This window comes from Canis lupus, chromosome 16, assembly GCF_003254725.2.
Source record: "Canis lupus dingo isolate Sandy chromosome 16, ASM325472v2, whole genome shotgun sequence".
Lineage (NCBI taxonomy): Eukaryota > Metazoa > Chordata > Mammalia > Carnivora > Canidae > Canis > Canis lupus.
The window spans coordinates 205,168-230,724 of NC_064258.1; the positions used below are offsets into that span (position 1 = coordinate 205,168).

The 25,557-nt window shown below is 60.4% G+C and overlaps 1 protein-coding gene across 1 annotated transcript in view; it reads left to right on the forward strand.

Annotated features, from left to right (window-relative positions):
• The window catches only part of PKD1L1 (polycystin 1 like 1, transient receptor potential channel interacting), a 75,595-nt gene that overhangs the window by 17,108 nt on the left and 32,930 nt on the right, over positions 1-25,557 (forward strand). Inside the window, 20 exon segments of the mRNA XM_049095261.1 lie at positions 1,887-2,047; positions 2,902-3,110; positions 3,525-3,854; positions 4,491-4,626; positions 4,733-4,851; positions 5,011-5,662; positions 6,547-6,624; positions 7,775-7,917; positions 8,488-8,608; positions 10,403-10,514; positions 12,718-12,913; positions 13,634-13,690; positions 18,162-18,374; positions 19,544-19,783; positions 21,489-21,599; positions 21,710-21,864; positions 22,940-23,040; positions 23,857-23,994; positions 23,997-24,048; positions 25,205-25,288. Coding sequence (XP_048951218.1) covers positions 1,887-2,047; positions 2,902-3,110; positions 3,525-3,854; positions 4,491-4,626; positions 4,733-4,851; positions 5,011-5,662; positions 6,547-6,624; positions 7,775-7,917; positions 8,488-8,608; positions 10,403-10,514; positions 12,718-12,913; positions 13,634-13,690; positions 18,162-18,374; positions 19,544-19,783; positions 21,489-21,599; positions 21,710-21,864; positions 22,940-23,040; positions 23,857-23,994; positions 23,997-24,048; positions 25,205-25,288 — 3,408 coding nt within the window.

Here is a 25,557-nt window from a genome sequence, read left to right on the forward strand (position 1 = left end):
AAGACAGCCCGTGGTTAAAAGTGTGCAGAACTGGGTGGGTCCTGGGAGGCTTCCTGGAGGAGGAAGCAAATTAGCTGTGCTGGCAGGACCGACGCTAGGGAGAGGACGTGAGCTGTGGCACCGAGCTCAGACCGCTCTGAAGGAGATGCCCCCCAGGAGCTCAGGCCTGAGGCCATGAAAAATAAGGTGGACAAGATGGGGCACCTGCCCACGGTCCACACAGGCCAGGCCACCTGCCTTTCTCAGGAGTCCTGACGTGTAGTCAAACTGGGGGAATCAGGGCGCCCACTGGCGCGGTCGGTACAGGCTATGACTCCTGATCTCACCGTCCTGAGTTCAAGCCCCACGTTGGGTATGGGACCTACTTAAAAAAAAAATTAGAGACAGAAGGTGAAGGGACGTACAGGGTCACAAGCCTCGGGCCGTAAATCGGAAGATCATATGTAATAAATAAGACACTTTTGTTCTAAAAAATACAAAGCACTATGTAATTCTGCTCCTTGCAAGATACCAAATGTACTAATTGTCAATATTTTATTTTTGTATTAGAGAGAGAGAGAGAGAACGCATGGGGGGAGGGGCAGGGGCGGAGGGAGCAGTGGTCGCCCCGCTGAGCAGGGAGCCCATCGGGACTCGATCCCCGGACCCCGGGACCTGGACCTGAGCCGAGGCAGCCACCTGAGGGCCCTGAGACAAAGCGCTGACTCTGAAACCCTCCTGGACTGTGTTGTGAGGGAGGAGGGTGGACACTGCCAGCTGTGAGGCCCGGGCTGGGCCGGGTGGGCCCCTCCTGGCCCGACTACACCCCTGCGGGAGACGTGTGAGCACTTAGGGGCGGACGCACACACAGGGACGGGCCAGCCTGAGCCCCGGGGAGCCTGTGCAGCCGTGCTCTCCCCACGCCCCCACCCCTCCTGCGCCGGGAGCTGCACCTACGGGCTGCAGTCTGAGACCCGCGCGGACCGGCACCTTCACGTGGGAGATGCTGGCACCACGCACCCACTCGGGGGCCTCCCCCACCCTGACCTGCTGAGGGCCCCGCATCCACAAGCAAACACCCCACTGGAGCGGGCCTGGGGGCCAGGGCACTGCATCATGTCCCGCAGGACGGCGAGTGAGCCTGGGTGGCAGCAGGGCCTGGAGGAGGGGAGGAGGCTCGGCCCGCAGGCCTGAGGGAGCTGGGGTACCACGTGTAGGGTAGGGGCAGCAGGCGGCCGAGAGTGGACGGGGCCGTGGGCATGAAGGATGCACCTGGCAATGGGGGCACCCAGGTCAGGCTCCGGGTGGCAGGGGGGGTCCGAGGTGAGGGGAGCAGGGGTGGGGGAAGGCAGCCTCCCTGGGTGGGGAGGGCGGGGTGCGTGGCCTGAGGGGGGTCAGGGTGTCATCCTGGCCCTGCCTGAGCTCTGTGCAGCGTGGGGAGGGGGACGCGCGGCCTCCCTGGCAGTGTGCATGGCCCTGGGTGGGGGTCAGGGTGCCGGCCCGGCCCTGCCTGAGCTCTGTGTAGCGTGGGGGGGGGTCGCGCGGCCTCCCGGGCAGGGTGCACGGCCCAGGGTGGGGGTCAGGGTGCCGGCCCGGCCCTGCCTGAGCTCTGTGCAGCGTGGGGGGGGGTCGCGCGGCCTCCCGGGCAGGGTGCACGGCCCAGGGTGGGGGTCAGGGTGCCGGCCCGGCCCTGCCTGAGCTCTGTGCAGCATGGGGGGTCGCACGGCCACCCGGGCAGGGTGCGCGGCCTGAGGCGCGAGGCGGTCGGTGCTGGGGGAGTGTGTGCAGGCTCGGTCAGCCCGTAGGCTCCATCGTGCCGGCCTTGCCGGTGCCACACGCCCCCGAGAGAGCGAGGCCGAAGCCCCCCGGCTGCCCCTAACGCCCCACCCGGGGTCTGCGCGGTGCAGGTTTGTCCACATCTCCCGGGGCAGCTTCAAGGACGCGCTTGTCAACTGGAACGAAGAGCTTTCCCTGCGTGCTGAGTGCGACGTGTGTGCCGCGGGGCCCCGCCTGTCTTACTCCTGGGACCTGTTCCTGGTCAATGCCACGGAAGGGACCCGAACAGACGGTACAGGCCCCAGCCGCTTTGGCCTCGCCCACCCGGGGAGGCAGAGGCCTCAGGTCCCGGGGCAGACGCGGACTTGCCCAGACCCATGTTCCGGCCGTGCCCTCCGGCGGGCGTGACCACGCGGGCGCCCCTCCTGCAGGGCCCTTCCCACGCCCTGTGGGCTTTTCAGAACCAAAGTCGGGGGGACGCGGAGGGGCTGACAAGCAAACAGCCGGCGCACGGGTTGCAGCACAGCAGCGAGTATCTCCCTCTATCGCCCGACAGTCTCGCTGTGACGGCAGCGAGGAGTCCCGGAGCGACCCCGTAGAAATCCTTTCTCGTAACTCAAGGCAGCGCTGCTTAGATTGACCACACGGGGGCGGGGGGGGGCACAGGTGAGCGTGTCTAGAGGAGGCAGGACTAACCTGCGCCAGGTGTGTGGGGGAGGGCAGGTGCAGGCGGACCAACGCGAACACTAGCTCTGCTCCTCCACCTACCTCCCTGCTTCCCCCCGGGGAACCAAGCTCCCCGCCACTTCCTGCACGAGTCCTTCCCAGGTAGGGGTCACGTGTGTGAAGGTGGCATGCTGATGACGTCCGTACGCGGTTTTGTTTCTTTTTATTTGTTTGTTTAAAAAGATTTTCTATGTAATCATTTGAGAGAGAGCAAACGTGAGCAGGGGGAGGGGGAGGGAGAAGCAAACGCCCGCTGAGCACGGGGCCCCACACGGGACTCGATCCCAGGACCTGGGATCGCGACCCGAGACAGAATGAAGAGTCAGATGCTCAGGCCCCTGGGCCAGGGCCCAGTGCCCGCAGGGTGACACGTGTACTGCTCCTACCCCAACGTCTGACCCTGGTGCCCGTCTGGTCCAGGTCCCTTTTGCAGGGCGGTGGGGCTGCTGGGCGCTGCCGGCCTGGGGGCCGATTCCATGCAGCTGCCGTCCAGCGCACCAGTCCACGGCGGCGAGCTGCCCGGAGCCCCGTGGGACGGGTGCGGCGTCCTCACAGAAGCAGTCACCACAGCCCCGGGTGCAGCCAGGACCGTCACTCCCGGGGACACCATCCTTGGGGCCCGTCGACACGCACCCGCTTCCTGATGCGGGCGACGCCGCGTTCCCTGGACTGGCTCGCCGGTTCGCGGGGTCCCCTGGGACTTGGTCGCCCTGGAGCCCGTCGCCGTCCCCCTCTGGTAAGTGCTGAGCTTGCAGGACGCTCGTGCTCAGGTCCCTTCTCCCCAGCGAGGCCGTGTCGGGCTCAGGGCCGTCCTGTCCCCCACTCCGTCCCGGTGCCCCGGCCCTTCCCTTTCCCCCCAGTTTCCAGGCTGCACCCGAACCATTTCTGTGCCTCCCAAGTGGAGAGGGGACCCTTTGTCGGGGAGCACCGTCCCCTCGTGATGTCACCGACGTGCACCTTCCTTGGGCAGCAGCCTGGCAGATGTCCCCGCCCCAGGGGCCCCGGGCCTCAGGCCAGCGGGTGGGGGGCCTCTGCACCCCCAGCCCCCGGGACAGGACAGCCGCGGGGATGTATCTACCTCTGTCCTGCTGAGGGGAAGGGGCACGAGGCTCTCTGAAGGGACAGGGGAGCCTGGGGGGAGCGAGAGCTTGGCTTCGGCCCTGTACCCACGGCGGCTCATCCCGGGGAGCCAGGCACCCAGCCGCCTGCCCCTCCACGGCCCCAGCAATGGGGTGACGCTGCCGAGCCGTGGGTGGACCCTGCACGAGGTCCTGGGCGGCCGTGGGCGCCTCGGGAGGCCTGTGCACGTCACGGGCAGTGCTGTGCTCCTCCCCATAGACTTCGAAGCCGACTACGGGGACATCCAGGAGGCGGTGCCACCCACAGGGAGACAGCCGGCCCACTGTGAGTCGTCACCGTCACCGTGCTGGGGCTCTCCGTGTCCCCCTGTCCCCACGCCAGCCCAGGCTGCAAGGTGTCCCCTCTCTCTGGGGTTCCCCGTGTCGCTGTCCCCACGCCAGCCCAGGCACCAAGGTGTCTTCTCTCTCTGGGGCTCCCCGTGTCCCCACTCCAGCCCAGGCTGCAAGGTGTCCCCTCTCTCTGGGGTTCCCCGTGTCGCTGTCCCCACGCCAGCCCAGGCACCAAGGTGTCTTCTCTCTCTGGGGCTCCCCGTGTCCCCACTCCAGCCCAGGCTCTGAAGTCTCTGAAGTCGAGAGCTCCCCTTCTGCCCCGGCATCACGAGCACTGAGAGCTCCCAGAGGCACAGGGAAAAGCTGAGACTCCTTTGCAGGGCACTGTCCACCCCGATCTTCTGGCTCAGCCTCCTCTGTACTCGGGGTCCCTTGCTCCAGAGCCCCAGGTAGCCCCAGGCCCCCAGAGGCGCCGTCCATGGCCCCCACCTTGGTCCACGGGTGTTGGCGGCCGGAGCCCCGAGGTGTCCCCGAGGAGCCCGGCCTCCTTCCCGCCGGTGCTTTCCTCCTGCTGGGCCGTCCCGCCTCCGTCTCCGCCAGCTCTGCTCCTGTGAGAGCCCCGTGTCCTTGCCGCTGCTGAAGCTCTCGGTGCTTGCCAGCTCTCCCCCCGTGGCCCTGCTCCTGCCCTCGGGCGCGCTTCCACGGCCAGCGTGGACCCTCGATCCAGATGATCACGGTGCCTGGACTCTGGCTCGAGGGACAGATAGTGCTTGGTGGAGGACGTATCCATCACTGGACAGGATGGCTGGAAGCTCAGGGGGTGACATGTCCCTCTGTGTCAGGACAGCCAGATGGTCATGGCGGATTTGTCCATCTGTCCAGCCTGGCGTCGTCGGCGCCCTCCTCCCCTGCCTCCACGGTGTCATTAGGCCTGTCCCGGCTCCACCCCGTGTCCACGCAGGTGTGTGAGGGCTCACCCGGGCTTCACAGCAGGTGCCCCGTAAATAAGGCTGAATGAAGGGAAAGCACAGTATTGATGGAATCGCCTTCGTGCCTGTGAGTCGGTTCCGAGCCCCACGCGGGTCGTGTTCTCACTGGCATCTCCTCCCGGCGACTGTGAGTCTGCAGTCAGTCTGTCCGTCCTCCGTGGCATCCTGGCACCGCCGCGTGCCCGGGCACCCGTGAGCTCTTCCTCCGTCTCCACCTCCCTTCCCGCCGCCTGGACAGCCCGCGCCCGGGTGCTTTCAGGGTGCAGCCGGGCCCCCCGCAGGCCATCCTCAGTGGCTTTCTGGCACTTTCTCCCACCTCGTTTCCTGCTTCCTCACCCCCTCAAGTCGCATTTCCCCCCCTCCTCCGGGTGCTCACTGCAGAGCTGGCTCCGGCCTGTGTCTGCACCTGCCCCAGGCGATGGCCTGGCCATGGCCCACCTGCTGGGTCCCCTCCACACCCCGCCGTGTCTGTCCTCACTCGCCCTGGCTTGGCCTGTAGGACGGCAGTGGCCAGCGTTGTCTGCTCTGCTGGGCTCAGCTGGGGCACTGGCCTTCTGGGACGTCACTGGGACTTGTCCCTTGACCATCCGTTGCCTTGGCTTGTCTTCCTAGGGTCCGGCGCCAGCCTCCCGGGAGCAGACCCGAGTTCGAGTCCTGGTGGGGGCCAGGGGGATGGGGACAACCTGCTGGGCCCCCTGCGCCCCGCGGCCGGGCCGGCCCTCATGGTGGACTGGCCCAAGGCCCCGGTGGGCCGCGCCCTCTTCCGCAGCTACACGGCCTCTGGTAGGAGCACTCGCTTCACGTCTGGGGATTCGCAGCTGGTCAGGGGTTGGGGACCAGACCTCAGTTTCCTCTGCAAGTTTTCCTTTCAAGAGAGCAGCCCGAGGGCTCATTGTGCCTTTTCTCCTCGCGTGTCCCTCTGTGGACAGGGTGCAGAGGCTCCACTCCAAGGTGGGGGGCTCCTCTGTGGCCCACCGGGAGCCCTGTCTGCAGGCCTGTGGGGTGCAGGGGCCACCAAGCCTGTGCCAGGCAGCCCCCCAAAGCCGGGGACCCGGATGTCCTCCCTGGGGGCGGCCAACACGTGACGTGGGCACGGGGGCTCTGCTGGCGGTGCTAGCGCGTGGGACTGCACTCCCGCCCTGGAGCCCCGGGGTTCCCCTGACATCACATGGCTGTCTCCTCCCCATCCCCTGCCACATTTCGGGAAACCAGGGTTTCCCTGCTGAGACCACCAGCCCGTGCTTGGGGTCAGCCTCTGGCCGCTAAGGAGGGGACCCGTCACCAGTGGGCAGTAGTCATACCCAGATTTAAGAAATGCTTCCCAGTCGGTGCCCTTGGAGACGAGAACATCGCTTTGAAACGCCTTAATCATGCGCCGTGGGCAGACCCCATGTGTCCCGTGGGACCCCGTGGATGCCCCAGCTGGCACAAGTGTGATGTGGGCTCCCGCCAGGGTCCGCTCGCTGCCAGAGCCGAGTGCGATCCAGACGTGACCCCAGGCCCCCGCTCAGGGTGCTCGGGCAGGGGGGGCTGCAGGGGGCTCCCAGGCCCACAGCCAGGCGGGTCGCACCCTGAGGGCGGTGGCGGAGGCAGCGATCACGCTCCGCAGGAGGCTCCGGGGCCGGGGTCTGTGTGTCCGCAGCCTGCTGACGCCCCCTTGTCCGCAGGCATCACGGGACACGCAGTGACAATAAAGCCGTTCTCGCTGAGCCCCGGGGAGACATACGTCGTGCAAGCCTCCGTGGGTACGTCCCGCTGCCCGCCGGCCCTGCTGCGGGGACCATCAGGGTTTGCTTTTTCTTAAAGATTTTCTTATTAGAGCGAGAGAAAGCGAGCAGGAGCGGGGAGAGGCAGGTCAGGGAGACCTGAGCCCCCAGGCGCCCGGGGAAGCGGGTTGTCATGATTCATGGCGCTTCTGGAAGCTGCAGCCCCGTCCATCCCCTCGCTCCGGAGCGCGCTGAGCTCCCTCCGCCCCTTGAACCTCTCCCCCGTGCTTCTGGGCCGTATGGGGTCAGCAGCGTGTTTAGGTCACGGTAAAGGTGGAGATGTTTGCCTCTAGGAAGACAGAAAATGACGTGTGCATTAGGTTTTTTTCCCCCAAGACAACTGTGTAAATTGGTTCTCTCCCCGCAAATTGACTGATGACTTGTACGCCTGTTGAGCCCCGAGGAGGTGACGGTGGTTCTGCGCAGCCTGGGTTGTGAGCCGCCTGTTCGCACGGCGCCTGCTCCGCACCCTTCTGGCTGCTCCATAACCCGCTCTCACATCTCCCTTCGGGGGCAGTTTTACATTTTCTGCCACATTTCCCGAGGCTTTTGGTTCCATATGACCTGATGCTTATGCGTGTGCACGGGTTAGAGTCACAGTCCGCCGCTTGGGCCGAGTCCCCAGCCCCGTAGCCCGATGGGCCTCCCTTCCCGAAGGCCCGAGGGGTCCCCAGCCATCACTCCCATGCCCCGTCTCTGCCTGACGACTTTGCAAACTGTCCTGCAGCCCCTCACTCGGTGCGTCCAGAAATGCACCCCCGGGTGCCTGCGTCAAGCACGTGGGAGACCTTTGCTTTTGCGGCCACGAAGGCGCCAAGCAAACCTGTGGCCACACCTCACTCCCACTGCCACTGCCATTTGTCCAAGTGCGGACACGGGGGCTGCTGGCTTTGGCTGGTCACTGCCTCGGGGTGGGGAGACTCAGAGCCTGAGCGCTGAGGCCTGGGTCGTCCCTGCTGTCCCGCTCGTGTCCCTGTGCACCCCAGCAGCCCTCCCCCAGCCCCCCCCCCCGCTCCCACGCTCGCCCGGCCGGCCTCGGCCTTGGGATGGGCTGCGAGGCTGTGTCTCTGCCCCTCACACACGGCACCATGGGGGGTGTGGCCCTCACTGCCTCATCCTCCTGCTGTAGCCTCCACGCGCGGCCTGCTGGGGAGGGCGCAGCTGTACCTGACCCTGCATCCAGCCCCGCGGGACGTGGCCTGCCAGGTGCAGCCACACCGCGGCCTCGAGGCTCACACCGTCTTCAGCATCTTCTGCATGGCGATGAGACCGGTACGCGTGGCCACGCGGGTCCGTCCCAGAGGCCGGGGTAGAGGAGGCGCTCGGGGAAGTGCTGTGGGTGTGAAGCTCGGCGCCGGGGTTGGCGCAGGGGTGCTGTGGGGATGCCCTCCAGCCTCTCGGGTGCCAGGCCTGCTCCTCCCACAAACCCACCACGCGCGGCCCCAGGGCTCAGATCCTGGCCTCCTGCAGGTCCCAAGTGCCCTGCTCTTCTTTTTTTTCCTTATTAAGTCCTATTTATTTTTAAGATTTTATTTATTCATTTGAAAGAGACAGAACTTACCCCCAGGAGGCCCAGATATCTGTGTCTCTGTGGCTTTTGGGGTTCCCAGGCTCGGGGAGCGCGCCACCCTGAGTGACAGCACAGCATGGGGCCCTCTTGGCGCCAGGCAAGGGGCCCCGGAGGTTGGTGGTCACCCCCGTGCAAGCAGCCCCTGCCCGGCCCCAGACCGTCTACCAACAAGGGTCCTGGGTGGAGTGAGGGACGCAGGGCTGTATGTTTACTGGGGATCTAATTCGGTTTGTTCAACATTGTGTTTTGCCCCCGTATGGAACGGATCCTAGGACTTTCGTTACAAATTTAGTTACCGGATAGGAAATGCCTCCGAACACACTTTGTACCACGGGAGAGACACCCAGTATTACTTCGTGCTGCCGGCGGGCGAGCCCTCGGACAATTACAAAGGTGAGTCGGGCGTGGGCCTGGACGGCTGGCGGTGCTCGTTGACGGCCCTAGACCTTCCCCTGCCTCCCTAACCTAGGAAGTCTTCAAACTATGTGTCTAGAAATTACCATTGTTATGTATTCATCTTAAACATCTTGTGCTTCTTAGATTATCAGGATCCCCTATTTTTTTTTAGCTCGAAACAGAGCATTAGCAATATTAACTGTAAGTCGATTCATTTCTTGTACCTGGAGGTTGTAACTGAACTATATGCAAGGGCCACAATGCCCAAGAACACTTGCATTCATGAATTCAGCCTTTGAGACCAGCCGCCTGTACTCACGTAGCACAGGGCATGAGGTGGCCCTGCGTGGGACCCAGGTCAGTGACGCTGGGCAAGGGCGTTCCGACCGCAGGGGCCTCTGTGCGTGGCCTGGGTCATGAATTCCTCCACAGTGAAGCTGTGCACGCCCCGTGTCTCCTTGAAACAGTCCTGCATGCGGATGCTCCCCCGCCTCCCCCACCCGCTGGAGTTGGCCCTGCAGCCCTCGCTGGTCCGCAGCCCACAGGCCCCTCACCCACGCCCCCCTGTGGCCACATGGGACCCCATCTGAAGGCCGACAGACCCCAGGGCCGGGGAGACGCCCGCAGGATGTCGGGGCAGGGCCTCGGCTCCGTGTCGGACGAAAGGGCTTCTTGATGTGAATCTGCAGACCTAGACTTCAGGCCACAGCCACTGAGCGGGTCGGGGGGGGGGTGGTGATGTCACTCAGCCCTCCCCCCCACCCTGAGGAGCACAGGAGGCTTGTGCACACCAGGGTGATGGATGCCTGTGAAGAGCTGACTTCCAGGGTCATGGGGGCAGGGGCACATGAGCGGAACAGGTGCAGCGCAGTCTCTTGCGGGTGGCTTCCCCAGGCTGCGGGTTGGGTACAGCCTGCCCATCCTGCCCGCTGGTGCTCTCACCTTCTCCACCTCCCGGGGGGCCCCGTGCTCTGCCCTGGAAGCCCCACGTCCCTGTGGCACCAGCCCTCTCGCCGCGGGACTGGCCCCCTTGCCTGCGGGCTCAGTGTCCTGCTGGGCATGTGCCTGGACTGTTTGGGTGGCCCAGGGTCCAGGGGCCACGTCTGGAGAAACGCCGATGGTCAAAATCAAGTGCCAGACCCTTGGCTTTGTGTTTCCGGTTGCGAAGCCTTTTACGCGGCCACCTGCGTCTGGTCTGTGCCTCGGTGAAGCTCCGGGCTGGCCCTGTGGCCTCCATGGCAGCAGCGCCCGCTCGGGTCCGCCCGCAAAGCCCTGGTCACGGGCCTGTAGCCGGGCCTGCTCAGCCGTTGGCCGGGCCGCTCCCAGGGCTGCGTAAGGAAGTCCCGGCTTTGCCCCCAGACCTGCCCTCTCCGTGCATTGCTCAGGAGCTGCTTCGAACGATCACTGTGCCCTTGATCCTCGAGGTCGGGTGGCCCCTGTCTCCCGGGGGGCCGGGCCCGTCACCGCTGTGTCGTGCTGCTGCTGGCGTGCCGGGCTTGCAGGCCGGACGAGGGAGTGCCTGGGTGCGTGAGTGACGCTGCCGGGCTCCTGAGGCCCGTGGCGGCCACGTCTGTGGCTCCGGGCCCACGGCCAATCCTGCCGGATGCTCTCCAGTGCCCAGGGCCCCATACTGCCGCGTGGCACTGTTGGAACCCCTGCGGGGTGGCCCCCCGCTTAGGCCCAGGCCTGCTGTGTTGTGATGTCACCTCCTGGGCGCATGGATCTGCCCAGAGACTCTGGATGCTGGGCATTTGGTCTCCACAGTGACCCTCCTCCCACGTTCCCTTCCAGTCATGGTGTCCACGGAGATCACGGACGGCGTGGGCTCCCGGACGCTCCCATGCGTGGTGGCAGTGACCGTGCTGCCCCACTTCCACGGGAGCCTCTGCCTGGACGAGGACACGTGAGTGTGCTGTGCGGGGACACCCTCGGGCCGGCCCGCACCTCCTCGGGAGCAGGGTGTCCCCCGATAGCCACAGGCAGGGTCTGTGGTGGCTCCCGGGGACCCGTCCTCTGGGGATGAGAACAGAAACAGCCAGGGCTCTGCCTCTGCGGCCCTGACTCAGGTGTGTGCGATGCGCCCAGGTGGCCGCGGCCTGCAGGGCGCCCGCCGTGCCGGGATCCCACCTGCGTGCGCTTGGCCCCTTGGGTTCGGTGCACAACACAGCCGAGCGCCAGCATCACAACCCCTAGCTTTGGGGCTTTGCCATTGTCCCCTACACCCTCGGGCTTGCTCGCCGTCCCCCTCCTTTCCCGACCACGCGGCTCCCTCCTGCAGCCCCGACAGCTCCCCTACGTACGTCCTCCCACAGATTTGCCCGGTCCTGGACGTGGCTGCAAGCAGGCTCACGCCCCGTGTGCTCCTTTGTGTCTGGCCCTTTGCTTGAGCGGCGTCTTTGAGGTCCATCCACGTTGCGGGGCTGTCGCGACCCCGCCTCTGTGAGGCCAGGTGGCACTCGGCTGTGGGCCCGCCACCTGTTCATCTGTTCATCAGTTGGTGGACGTGTGATGTGTTTCTGCTTCTGACTGTTAGGAATAATGCTGTTAGGAACAGAGATGCGGGGTGTGGCGGATGCCTGAGGGGGAGCTGCTGGGCCGCAGGGCCGCCCGGTGATCCCCTCTGGGCCAGTGTGCGTGTGGCGTGAGGTAAGGCTCCAAGTTCATTTTTCTGCAGGTATATTTAGTTCTTTCAGCATCGTGCAGTCAGAAAGGCCAATCTCTCCCCATTAACCTGTCCCAGGCCCTTGGTCAAAATCAATTGGCCAGGAATGCCGCGGAGCCTCAGTGCAGCTCCGTCTGCCGCGTCCCCCTCACCCCGAGCCACGCCGTCTTCCCTCCTGCAACTTCCTAGCGTATTTTGGAATTGGGAAACACGAACCCACCAGCCTTGTTCTTCTTGTTCAAGCCCGTTCTGGTTATTCTGGGTCTCCTGGGGGTTATTTTGGCAACGTCAGCACAAAGCCCCCCGGGGATCTCGACAGGCACTGCCTGGAGTCTGTAGATCGCTCTGCGAAGATCGTCATCTTGAGAACATGAAGTCCACCCATCTGCGGTTTTCCCTTTATTAGATTTTAATTTCTTTCAGCAATGTTTCATAGTTTCCAGGGTACAGGTATCGAATTTTTTTGGTGGAGTGTAATTATAAGCATCCTATTATTTTTAATGCTATTGTAAATGGAGTTGTTTTTCCTAAATTCTGCTTTTGGATTCTTATTGCTACTGTGTAGCTATACAATCGGTGTTTATGTTATCGATCCTGTTTCCTGCGGCCTTGCACACTCATTTATTTGTTCTCATAGCTTCTTAGTGCGTTCTTGGGGATTTTTCACGTCGCTTTTCCATTCTGCAAACAGAGCTTTACTCCTTCCTTTCCAACCTGGATAACTTTTTCTTTTCCCCCTAGCTGACTCACCTGGGCTGGACTCTTCCAGTCAAAGGTGAATAGAAGTGGCCAGTATGGAGATGTGGGCGCTCTCTTCCAGTCTAAGCCGGGAAGCCTTTCATCGTTCACCACTTAGTGTCGTGTTCGCTGTAGGTTCTCCATAGGTGTGTTTGTTTTGAGGTTGAAGAAGTTCCCTTGCATTCCTAGATTTATGGTATTTTTTTATCATGAAAGGGTGTTGGATTTTGTCAGCGGTTCGCTGGCTCCATGGAGAGGATGATGTGGGTTGTGTCCCTCGGTCCGTTACCATGGGCTATCATCCTGACTGATTATCATACTTGGGCTGCTCTTGCGTTCCTGGCACAAACCCCACATAACCAGGGTGCGGGGTTCAGATGCTTGGGGACCTCCAGCCAGCTGTGGCCACGTTGCTGTCTCCGTCTAGTTCAGGCCGTCCTGCGTTGTGCGCCGCAATGCAGCTCTGCCATTGTGCTTGGCACTGGGCCCGTTTCAGCTCTGCTCAGGGGTCTTTCGGAGTTCTGATGTTAGGCCTCACAGCCTTTTCTGAGTTTCTCTTGCACCGACTGCCTGTCCTCCGAGCCATTCCCCGTCTGCCCTGACCCCCCAAGGAGTTTTCTATACCAGGTAGAAGTCCTCCGGGCCGCAGGCGGGGCAGGCTTGCAGCAGGCTGGAGCAATCCCGACAAGTCTTCCGTTTCCTTCAGATATAACTCCAGCCTGAAGCACCTGTCCACCCTTCAGCTGATGGGCAGTTACACCGAGATCAGGAACTATATCACCACGATCACCAGGGTCCTGAGTCGCTGGGCCGCGGAGGACCGAAGTCCCTCGTGTGGCCAGTGGTCGCGGATACAGGATGCGCTGATTTCTTCTGCGTGTGGACTGCCTGTGGCAGATCAGGTGCGGTGGGAGCAGGGTGGGCTCCGTGTCCCCAGTGGCATCCCTGTGGCAGGCCCGTGGCCGGCGGGCTCACCAGCACACCGTCTAGCTTGTGAAACATGGTCAAGGAGGGAGGTCGGGAGGCCAGCCCGCCTGGCCCGGGTGTGCGCCCCAGTATCACTGCAGATCTCTCTGCTCGTGTTTCTCTAAGCCAAGGGGGGTGAATCCCGCCTGACTTGACTTGTCAACCACGAAATGACCGAGTCAAGTGTATGATGATCTGGGCTTGGAAGGAAATGGGCGCATGTGCAAATGCCTCTGGGCCCGATGAGCACACGTCTGCGTCTCCCGCCGCCGGCAGCCACCCGAGGGTGCTTGCGTCTCAGAACATGCCCAGGGCCCTGTGACGCTGAAGCCCCAACCCAAGAACCTGCACAGTTCTGTTTCTCCCCCCTTGGCGCCTCTCACCCTTTTCCCGAACTTCCCCAAGCTCCGGCCTTCTCTCTGGCCCTTCTGGTCACACCCCGCTGGGCTGGGGGAGGCCAGAGGCCAGGGGACGCCCGGAGGACACAGGGCCCTAGCCGGCCAGGTGGGTCCAGGGGACGGTGCCTCCACCGTCTCGGCTCAGAGACCAGGATGTGCTCTGCGTGCGGGAGGATGCTGGGAGCGACGCCACTTGGGACCGTGACGAACTTTCCTTCTCTCTCCGTCCCCGTGTGTTTGCTTGTTTGTCCCGGTCAGGAAGACATGACCCACTCCGTCCTCATGCTGAGGGGCCTCCTACGCTTCCCTCGTAAGGTGAGTCGTCTCCTCCCAAGTGTGCTTTCCTATGTTGTTGTTTGTTTTTGCATAATTGGGAGGCCCTCGGTCAGTTGTTAAAGGACCCACAGTGCAGGCTATGGTTTGACACTTAAACTAGATGCGGGACTTGCCCTGAGAATTCGCGTGAATAGGGCCACCCATCCCAGATCACCGGGGATGAGCTCGTTCCCCAATACAGAGGCCAGGAAACCCCAAGTAGAGAGGTTCCGGCGGTATCACCCGTGAGACACATGCTCCGGGTAAGGGGGTGGCTCTCTGTTACGAACCTGGGTACAGGGTTTCCAGCCTCCTCTTCTTTCTTTCAAGTTTTTATTTGAATTCCAGTGTAACCAGCCTGCAGGGTACTGTTAGCCTCAGGTGCTCGGTGCAGCGGCTCCGCCTTCCATACGGCCAGGTGATCCTCACGACAGGCGCCCTTCGTCCCTGTCACCTGCGCCCTGCCCCCTGCTCACCAGCAGCCTGTTCTCTAGAGTGCAGAGTCCTGTTCCTTGGTTCCTTCCCCTTCGCTTGCTTGCTCTGGTCCTTAAATTCCACACGGGGGCACAACCACACGGTGCTAGTCTTCCTCTCACTGACTTACTTCGCTTCACGTAATAAGCTCTAGGAGCATCCGCACCGCTGCCCGTGGCAGGATTTCATTCCTTTTTATGGCTGAGTAACCTTCCACCGCGTGCACAGCACCGCTCCCCGACCCATTCCTTGGCCGGTGGACACCTGGGCTCCTTCCACGGTGGGGCTGTGGAGGACCTTGCTGCTGTGAGCACTGCCGTGCACAGGCCTTGGAATCAGTGTCCTGTATACCCTGGGTAAGCACCTGGCAGTGCTACTGCTGGGTCCTAGGGTAGCTCCAATGGAACTTTCCGAGGGCCGTCCACGCTGTTCTCCAGAGCGGCTGCGCCAGCTTGCGTCCCTGCCAGCAGTGGGGCGCCCCTTTCTCATCCTCGCCAACACCTGTTGTTCCCGTGTTAATTTTAGCCATTTTGACAGGTGTCAGGTGGGACCTCATCGGGGTCTGCTCTGCATTTCCCTGATGACCAGTGATGTCGAGTATCTCTCCATGTCTCTGCTGTTTGAGTGGGTTTTTTTTTTTTTTTTTGAGAAATGTCTTTGTGTGTGAGGTGAGTGAGAGAGAGAGAGAGAGAGAGCGGACATAGGGGAGCGCTGGAGGGAGAGAGAGAATGTCAGGCAGACTCCCCACTGAGCACAATGGGCTCGATCTCACAACCTCGAGATCATGACCTGAGCTGAAATCAAGAGTTTGAGGCTCAATCGACTGAGCTGAGGCCACCCAGGCGCCCCTCTTCTGCCCATTTTTAACTTGATTATTTGTTTTATGGGTGTTCAGTTTTATAAGTTGTTTATAGATTTCTCCTTCCTCTCTTCCTCCCTCCCACCTTCCCTCCTTCCTCCTTCCTCCTTCCCTCCTTCTTCCTTCCTTCCTTCCTTCCTTCCTTCCTTCCTTCCTTCCTTCCTTCCTTCCTTCCTTCCTTCCTTCCTTCCAAGATTTTATTTATTTATTTGAAAGACAGAGCCCACAGTGGGAAGGGGGGAGAGCATCTCCAGCAGACTCCCTGCCAAGCTCAGACCCCAACATGGGGCTTGATTCCACAACCCCGAGATGTCGATCTGAGCCCACACTGACCCCCTGCCCCCACCCTTCTTTCTTGTCAACCCTCCCAGCTCCAGGTCGGAGCTCTTGGCTGCCTTTCCCATTTCTCCCTCTCTGCGGGATGATCCCCTGCTTGCTCAGAATGTCACTTATTTACAATCCCTCTGGACGTCACCCCATTTCTGGCTCCTCTTCAGAGCCGGGCCTGCAGGAAGCTGGCTCTTGCCTGTGGCACCTGCACACTTTAGCTGAGGGGATCTGGCTGCTGTCCCGCCTTAGCAGGGAGCCTGTCCTGTCCCAGCGCCAGCCAACTCCCGTCCTGTCGGGAACCCCCCCCCCTCCCCCCCGCCGGGACAGTCTCCTGGCTGTGACCGCTGTGGGCTCCTCCCTTCTTTGCTCGGTGCCCCATGCCCCAGGGCAGCGTCCCTGGCCCTATGCTCTCTGCACCTCCTCCCCGGGAGGGGGACGGGGGTCTCACCACCACCTTCTCCGTTATGTCTGCATGACGGTGACACTGACCTGGGGCCTCCACTCGGGCCTCCTCAGGGCTCAGGCGCGTCACTGCAGCCGCCCACTGGTTCCCACACCCGCACCTCCTCCCCCGCCCTCGCATCCACTTCCTGCCTGTCGTCCCTGCCCTGCGACTATGCTCCCTGCCCCTGACTGTGCTCCCTGCCCCTGACTGTACTCCCTGCCCCTGACTGTCCTCCTTTACCCGCGACTGTCCTCCCTGCCCTCTACTGTGCTCCTTGACCCCTACTGTCCTCTCTGACCCCAACTGAGCTCCCTGCCCCCCAACTGTCCTCTCTGCCCTCAACTGTCCTCTCTGCCCCCGATTGTGCTCCCTTCTCCCTGACTATGCTCCCTGTCCCCTGACTGTCTCCCTGCCCTCTGTCTCCCTGCCTCCCGACTGTCTGCCTGACCCCTGACTGTGCTCCCTGCCTCCTGACTGTCCTCTCTGCCCCCAACTGTCCTCTCTGCCCCAATTGTGCTCCCTATCCCCCAAATGTGCTCTCTGCCCCCAACTGTGCTCTCTGCCCCCGACTGTGCTCCCTGCCTCCCGACTGTGCTCCCTGCCTCCCGACTGTCCTCCTTTTCCCCGACTGTGCTCCCTGCCCCTGACTGTGCCCCGACAAACCTGACCGTGGCTCTCATTTCCAGAAACTGCTTCCGATAGTTTTGGTTGAAAAACATCCAGTATGACAAATGGTCGTAGTGTGTTCTTTAAAACACTGAAAACATGGATGATGAGTTCCTTCCTGTATGGTGCTGTTCATAGTGGTTTCTGGGTATTTCCAGACTAGCTAATTTTACTGCTGGTGAAAGAGTTTGATTTCAGGAAGTATTTCTGAAACATTAACATTTTGGTTAACCAAGCATGCTGTCAGAAAGGAGAATCTTAATTCCATTCCATCAATATGCATTTATTAGCAATTCCCGGGAGCTGCTAAGGCACAAGGCAGGAGGACATTTGGTTTTGTCTTTTAGGCCGGATGACCGAAGCTAAATGTGGGACCAGACTTGCTTCAGTAAACATGTGGGGTCCTTTAAGGAGGAGGGTGCCCAAGTGTCCCAGAAAGGCAGTGTGGAGAGCACTCTGCCCGGTGGGCATTTGAAATTGGCTCTAAAAGCTACGTGGGAAAGAACCATGATTCATCTTGTTCGGTGCGACCAGAGCGTCATGGACAGGTCTTTAGAAAGACTTCTCATCTGTCAGCAATGCACACTGATGTGTGGTGGATAGAAATGATGCTTGAGATTTCCTTTAAAACATTGTCCTAGAAATCCGAGGGGGGAAGGGCGCCTGGGTGGCTCATGGTTGAGCCCGTGACTCTTGGATTCGGCTCAAGTCATGATCTCAGGGTTGTGAGATCCAGCCCTGCGTTGGCTCTGTGTTCAGCAAGGAGTCTGCCGAAGGTTTTCCCTCTCCCTCTGCCCCTCCTCCACCTCTCTCTCATATAAATGGATAAATCATTTAAAAAAAAAAAAAAGAAATCCAAGGAGGGATAGAAAATCTGTTGCCAATGAGTAAGGGCCACAGCTGGGAGGGGGGCGTGTTGGAACACTGTATTATTCTCTCTACTTTCACACGTGTTCGAAAATGGTCCCTCTTGTATTATGCTGAGTGAAGTAAGTCGGTCGGAGAAGGACAAACATTATATGTTCTCATTCATTTGGGGAATATAAATAATAGCGAAAGGGAATATAAGGGAAGGGAGAAGAAATGTGTGGGAAATATCAGAAAGGGAGACAGAACGTAAAGACTGCTAACTCTGGGAAACGAACTAGGGGTGGTGGAAGGGGAGGAGGGCGGGGGGTGGGAGTGAATGGGTGACGGGCACTGGGGGTTATTCTGTATGTTAGTAAATTGAACACCAATAAAAAAAAAAAAGAAAAGAAAAGAAAATGGTCCCTCTTAAGTGCTTGGGAAGGACAGGAGTAGGATTTTGTCGGTAGACACAGGGCAAGGGCAGTTGCAGGAAGAGGCCTCGGTCCTTTGGGAGCCCTAAGAGTTCCGTGGGCTCGAGATGCCTGCAGCAGGTGGTGGGGGCCATTTCAGAAGGGTTTGTAAAGCAGCTGTTGGGTTCAAACCAAGTAGTGTCTTAGCATAAACGGCCATGGGACCTTTATTTTCTGTGGTTGTTTCATGGGTCAGGAGACTGAAGATGAGAGAGGACGTTGGCGCCAATGAAGTTGGCCAATAATGCGCTGGGCACCAAACCCAGGCTCGATCCCCAGTTCCTGGAGCCCTGGAGTGGCTTTATTTCCCATAGTGATGGAAGAAGCGGGGATGGGGAGATGGGGAGACCTCCCTTTACACCTTCTCTTTTCCCGCAGCTGAGCTTCAGGAGCGCGGCTCTCATCCTGAAGTCTGCCCGGGCACCCCTCGCTCAGAGCCCGCTGTCGGGGAGGCTGGCGGTGGACAAGGGGCTGATGCTTGAGCTCATCCTACTCGTATCCGAAGTCTTGGAGGCCTCGGACTGGGAGAAACCCAGGAATTCGGGCTTCCTGCAAGAAGAGGGGACCAAGATCATCTCGGATCTCTTGTTGGTACATCAGACTTTTCTCTCCACGGGTAACAGCCATCCCCTCGTGTAGCTGCTTCTAGAAACCAAAAAGTAGAATTGGCTCTTCAAGTACTGTGTTGATTGTTCTGGGTGGTCGTGGGGCCCTTGGAAATTTTTGGTTTGAATTCCAAGTGCTGGGACGCCTGGGGGGCTCAGAGGTTGAGCGTCTGCCTTCGGCCCAGGGAGTGACCCCGGGGTCCCAAGATTGAGTCCGGCGTCGGGCTCCCTGCATGGAGCCTGCTTCTCCCTGTGCCTGTGTCTCTGCCTCTCTCTGTGTGTCTCTCATGAATAAATAAATAAATAAAATCTTTTAAAAAATCAGTATTTCATGGGAATATTGTAATATTCCCATGAAAAGCTGCTTCTGCTCCATCCGTCCACGTTTTGGTAGCTTTCCTTCTGGGATGTCTGCGGTGCTACCAGCCTCAGAGACAGCATTTCTGAGCACACGTTCTTCTTGAGGAGCAAACTGAAGTAATGCAAAGGATTCCTAATGTGCATTCATGCAAAAAGCATGTTATTCTGTTATTCAACTACAAAAAAATCCACTGACGTTTGTTTCTGCTGTAGTAACTGCAGGGTTGACCGGATTTTTCCCCCGTAGGAAATGGCCCCAGGTTGTAAGGAGTTCATAGACAGGCTTCTTTTTCTCCTCTCCTACCCATTTATCCTCTTTCCTGCCCAGACTTACTGGTTTAGCATACATTTGGGAAATCCGAAAATAAACACGCTCCCGCTTGAATCTCGTAAGAGGAACCGCGATTAGCGGTCACGCATTTGTGCTGCTGTACACCTAACTCTCCCCTCGCTGAGCCCTGTGGCACCGTGCTGAGGTCAACTGCCAGGTCCACGCAATGTTCAGGCTGCTTCTGGGTGAGCTACAAGACCCCCAGAGGAATAATGAAAGTATAACACTTGTTGCAAAATGCATAAAATCACGGGAGGACGCGTCAGAAGCAAAGAAAACAGTTTGTGTGTTAGTATTGTCCTTCGGTGCTTAGGTCTTCATGTCACAGCGCTTGCTTGGGCCACCGAATCTCAAGCACCCTGAGATGGGCCACCTTTCCCCTTGTTCGCCGCCCCTCACCTGCTTCTGGCCCGAGATACCTGACCCACAGGCACGGCAGGCGCTGACCCTGGGCTTTGTTTCAGGACGGCCTCTCTGCAAGCACGGAGCACCAGCTCCACGTCAGCGCTGGGCAGATGGAGTTCCGCACGCGTCTTCACCACGACCTGCAGAGCTCCGTGCAGAGCCTGGGCTCTGTCCAGGTGCACCTGCCTGCAGACCTGGCCGCGCAGAGTCCTGTGGGGGCTGTGCAGGGCCCGTGCTACATTAGCCAGCTCATGCTCTTCAAGAAGAACCTGTATCCGTGGGGACGAGGTCCTGGGCAGGTACGAAATGGCAGGTGACCGGTCCCTTCCCACGACCACCTCCAACCCGCGGTAAGGAAGCTTTGGTGACGAGGAGAGGGTGCAGGTGGCATGTGTTGCTCAGGGCCAAGAGAGGGCCCATGTGGAATGTGCCCTTGGCTCTATTGTTTTTGGAAGAAACTTTTAGCAGAACTAGGTCTCCCAGGATCCAGATGTCTGGGTCCCCTCAGTAGTGCCCGTGAGGCCATTTTAACCTGGTTTACTCGTTTCTGTGACCAAATAAAGACTTTAGCCCCGTGAAACTTAAGAAGGGGCTACCTCGGACCGCCCAGAGCGTACCTCTCTTCTTCCATGCTCACTCACGAGCACGCCCGGGCTGGACCAGCGAGGGTGGCCGCTGGGTCCCCAGGAGGCTGTCAGAGGAGGGCAGCAGGGTCAGAGCGGGTGTCAGACCGGGGATGTTGGGGACGTGGTGCCTCCACACCCAGGACCCACGTGAAGGACCCCAGCCTGGCTCAAGTGCCCGATAATGCCTGATGAATGAATCCACCACTTACTGGCGATTCCTTCTTTGGGTGAAAAATGCTCATCTTACAAAACATTGACGTTTTATTATTGCTTTAGGGAAATAGAAATGCTTAATCAGCATATGAAAGCCATTCACATTAACAAGCAGTAAGGAAATAGACATTAAAATGATTTTTTATTTATTTATTCATGAGAGACACAGAGAGAGGCAGAGACCCAGGCAGAAAGAGAAGCAGGCTCCACGCAGGGAGCCCGACGCGGGACTCGATCCCAGGACCCCAGGGTCACGCCCTAGGCCCAAGGCGGCGCTAAACCCCCGAGCCTCCCCAGGGATCCCAAAATAATTTTTTTTAAGGTGCAGCAGTGTAACGCTCCAAAGGGACTCCCCTCCAAGGAGCTGCGGCAAGCAGGTGTCCGTGGTGCATGGTCCCCGAGCAGAGCTCACGCGGAGCTTCAGATGCCGGACCTGCTGCTGTGCTTGCAGGAATCCAGAGGAAGCGAGGGAAGAGTCATTCAAAGCACGATTTTTTTTTTATTCAAAACATTATTAGTGATAACCCCGGTAGAGTCGTTCCTAAACGTTCAACGGGGAGCTACAGCTCACCGACGATTTAAGTGAATTCCGATGATCCCTGTGTAGCCAAATAAAGTGACGTCAGCTGGGGAACTTTGGCGATTTTGGAAGATGTTGCACAAGACCCCAGGAGCCTGGGTGTACATGGCTGGCGCACAGACACGGCCTCCGACGTGGCTCCCCCGGTGGGGCCGGCGGGGCCTCCGAGCGCCGCCGTTCCGGGCCAGCCGCTCCACTCCGTCTGTGCATCCTTCTGTACCTTCCTGGCCGCCCGCAATCTGCCTTCCTGCTGCTCCTCAGGGAAGGAGCAGAAGCGCCGCGGTGCGTGGGTGGCTCAGCTCGGGAAGCGTCCGACCCTTGATTTTGGCTCAAGTCCTGATTTCGGGATCGTGGGACTGAGCTTCGCAGGGCGCTCCGCACGCGGCGGGGAGTCCGCCTGGGAGTCTCTCCCCCTCTGCCTCTCTCTCCTGTCGGGGCAAAAAACTGCTTTAAGGGCTTTGGAAATGATCAGTGTTGTGAGGGTCCTCGCCCGAGCGAAGCAGCGGCGCCGCAGCCCTGCCGTCTTGGCCGGTTCCCGGCGGGTGCACAGCACGACCCCGGACCTCGGGGCTCTTGTCTCCGCAGATTGGCCAGGTGGTCTCCGCATCCCTGTTCGGCTGCTCCAGCAGGAGGCCCGTCGGCGGCTGGCGGCTGAGGGCGCCCGTGGCCGTGGAGTTTGGGGAGGAAGGCGGCCTGGTGAGGGCCCTGCAAGCCCCCGGGGTCGCGCCGGCCGCGCTGACCCGCTTCCCCTGCCTCTACTTTTGCAGAGGCCGATTTTGCTGACCGAGCTTTCCATTTGGTGACAGGACAACGGAAGAACCAGGACGGCGTTTGTGCTGCTTCGGGACAGAGTGAACGTTCATGAGTTCACGGGCGCTGCGACCCCCCGGGAGTCCCTGCACATAAGGATTGAGTTTTTTAGGCCCCCGTCAGGAGCTTTCCCGGTCATGGTGCTGGTGAGGTGCGTTGCCCGGGCTGGGGTGGGGGGACCCCGCCACCCCGGAGCCAGGCCGCAGCAAGAGCGTCTCCGAGAGCAGGGAGGGAAACCCACTCTGCACGCAGTCAAGACGCTGTCGTCCAATGGCCCTACGTGACGTGGTCACTGGCTCACGGAAGGAGCCGCACGCTGTCTCCTCTGAGATGTGGCTCCTGCCTGCTAAGCTTAGAAGAAGAAATACCTGAGCGTCTGTTACCGCACAGGCGGCCCCATGCGGAATCCGGTTCTCTCTCCAGTGTAGACCTGGGTCAGAATTCTACTTTTTATTTATTTTTTTTAATGGAAAAAAAATGTGTTCAAACCGATGTATCTGAGAAGGAGGTTTGCTAATGAATCCCCTTCCCCACGATACTGAGCTTGCGAGGCTCAGGTAGGCCCAGTTCGTGAGTGGATCGAGAGGGGATGCTGAGCAGCTGGCCAGTGGGGAGGGTGTCCTGGGATCCCGCAGTCACAGGGCCGGGTCCCCGGGCCTCCGACAAAGCTTCCCTCCAGCGCCCCCCTGCCCGAGCGGGCCCCTCCGCCAGCTGCGCCTCCCACGGGGCGCCGTCCACACCGCCTGCCGCCTGGGCTCGGTGTGTGTTGTGGCTCCACCCTCATCCTGCCACGTGAGCGGGGCCGCTACCTGGGGCAGGCCGCTTCTCTCCGTTTGCATTTTCACTTAATTCTTTAAGTCACACAGACACAGGTAGACGGACTGCAGCCAGGTTCCCAGCGGCCCTGTGGGGCTCACCGTCCGCCGTCTGCCGTCTGCCGTCCCGGAGGCCGCGGCCACTGTCCCCAGCAGGGGAGGCTGCCTGGCCGCCACCTTCCTGAGCCCGCGGAGCTACCGTGTTCCTCCCAAGTCTGTGTTTCATTCAGAGGTTTTTATTCTGCGGCGCCACGAGGGGTGGTGCCCAGTGGTGCTGTGAAGTGAGCGCAGCTGCGTCCCCACCTGTGTCCTCGTCGTCAAAGGGATCTTTGCACAAAAGCGTCTGGTGGAGGTCTTTGAGGGGAGAAAGCAAAACACGACTGGACACTGGGGCTTTGTCTTCCCTTCCAGGTTCTCCGAGAAACCCACTCCTTCTGCTTTTCTTGTGAAAAAGGTCTACGTCTGGGATGAGCAGCCCGTGCACCTGCATATACCTGCTGGGCCTCTGAGAGGTCAGTGGGCGAGGTCTCCTCATTTTAATTTTAATTTTTACTTTAAAAATCTTTAAAGAGATTTTTTTATTTATTCGAGAGAGCGAGTGAGCATGCGCATAAGCTAGGAGGGAAGGGGGTGGAGAGAGTCTAAGCAGACTGCCTGCTGAGCACAGAGCCCGACAAGGGGCTCGATCCCATGACCAGGGGATCAGGACCTGAGCTGCAACCAGGAGCTGGGCGCCCAGCACACTGAGCCGTCCAGGGACCCAGTCCTGTCAGTCTGAGTTGCTCTCGTGGTGACAAGGGCTGTTCTAAGGTTCGTGTGGATGGCAGCGCCTTGCTTCAGTCGTGGCGGAGGCATCGAGCGGCAGGTGCACACCTGGGTGTGGCCCGAGCCCATTCACCTCCTCCCCCCCCCCCCCCCGCCACCTTCCAGGTGCTGCTGCTGCCTCTCCTGTGGGGCCTCCCTGCCTCACCCTCCCCCATCAGGGTGGGGAGGGACCTGGGTGCACCCGGAAGAGAGGCACACGGATCCGACACCCTGCTGGCCGTGGGAGGGCAGGCGGGGGAGCTTGTCTGCACCAGTTTGCTGCACAGTTTAAATAATCTGGGAGAGGAAGTGGCCACATGACTCTTACCCCGCCCCGCTGCCCCCGCCCCCAGCACCCCCATGCCCTGCTCCCTGCCCCACGGCCCCTCTGCCCCTGCCCCCTGCCTCCCATGCCCTGCTCCACTGCCCTCCGCGGCGCTGGCCACTCCTCCAGTGGCTTTTGGAACACATTACACCTTGCAACCTTCAGGTTGTATTTATTACATTTTATTTTCTCCCTTTAGACCTCAGCTTGGGCTATTTATCCTTATTGGATGCTGACTATGACAGAAGCCCTCGGAACAGATACTCAGCCAAGGCCGTGAACTACACTGTGCGCTTCCACTGGCTGCAGTGCGTCGTCTGGGAAGCCGGAGAGTGGAGGCCAGCGAGCTCTCCCCACAGCCAGGAGTGTCTCCAGGAAAAGTGAACTGCAGGTACAGACGTGCTGCTGCGGACAAACCCGAGGTTTTTAGAAGCCGACCGCGTTTTCCTCGGCGTGGGGCCGGGTCCCTGGAGCCTCCCTGGCCGTGGGTTCCTGGGAACCTGGTTCGTGCGCCCCTGCCCAGTCCGCAAGCCTAGTGCCCTCGGTACAGGAGCCTCCAGGAGAGCCAGGTCTGGCTGTCCAGTGCTCTTGGGTGCCCCCTGCAAGGGGACGGCTGCGGCCCGCGTCCCCGAGTCTGTCGAAGCGCGCTGCTGGGTGGACGGTGGCGCCCGCCGTGGCTGCCCTCCAGCCATGCGGCCTCTGCCATCTCCACCGCTTGTCTGCGGAGAGCCCAGCTCACGTGTGATTGCCGGGGCAAACTCCATGTGCGCACGGTCCCCGTGGACCATGTCAGCCTCCGGCGAGTTGGGTGCATGGGTCGCACGGCTGGAGCAGACGCTGTTCATCATCCAGCGGCCAAGCTGACCGTTCCGTCAGGGGCGCTGCCGTGACCCCTCCCCCAGATGCGGGTACAGTGACTGGGCACGTTTAGGAATGGAAATAGTCACTTCCTTCTTACAAAGAATCGGGGGCTGCGGCACCCGATAGGTCCAGGTCCTACCCCACATCGGCACGTCTCGCTGCTGCTCTTCTGTTGTGTTTTTTAATTTATCCGGTGTCCTGGCTAGTGACACATCGACCCTATTGGTCGTGGCTCAGAAGTTCAGTTTGATATCAAAGTAATCATGAGTGCGCTGACATATTTATTCCCTATTATGTCTTGCCGTCCGCGGGCACCGGTCTGTGGGCCGGAGGCCCAGGAGTGACCAGCGTATGGGCCCTGCTCCCAGGATAATGAGAGACAAGTAGGTTTTACTAAAACCTTAAGAATCGGCCTCCCAGCAGTTGTCACGGAAGGAGTGGCGGGACGGGGGCCTGTAGCCCGGGACTGGCGTTCGGGTGCTGGTGGGAGTCTGGTTGGTGGCCATGCATCTGCCCCCAGCGGGGCCGGGCTGGAGCCTGCGGGGTGTGGAGACTGAGGCATCTGCATGAAGTCGCGATTACCAGCCCCCGGCACCCCTTCTGGCCCTCCTTCCACCCACGTACATGATGCTGTAGACGCCACTCTCGGCCCGTGCTTGGTGCCCCAGCCCACGTCTCCCTCCTAGCCATGACCGCCTGGCGCCCGTGTCCATCTCGAGAAGAAGCCCGAATGCCACTTTCTCAGCGAGTGACATTTCCGAGCTGCAGAGGTGAGCTCCGTTTTCTGGAGAACAGTAAGTTTTACTTGCGCCGCTGCCCCCGCGGGAGCCCACGTGTCCTCCTGAGATGCCCGAAGCCCATGTCGCTGTCGCTGGTTTGCATCCTGGCCGGCCCACATGAGTAGATAATCTTCCATGAATATCATATGGCGTCTGTCCTTCCATCCACGGGCAGGAGACGCAGAAACATGAGAATGTCCGCATCCTTTTTAGCCTGTGGGTCCACACTGACAGGGCTGTTCTTGTCGCCGGGGACACGG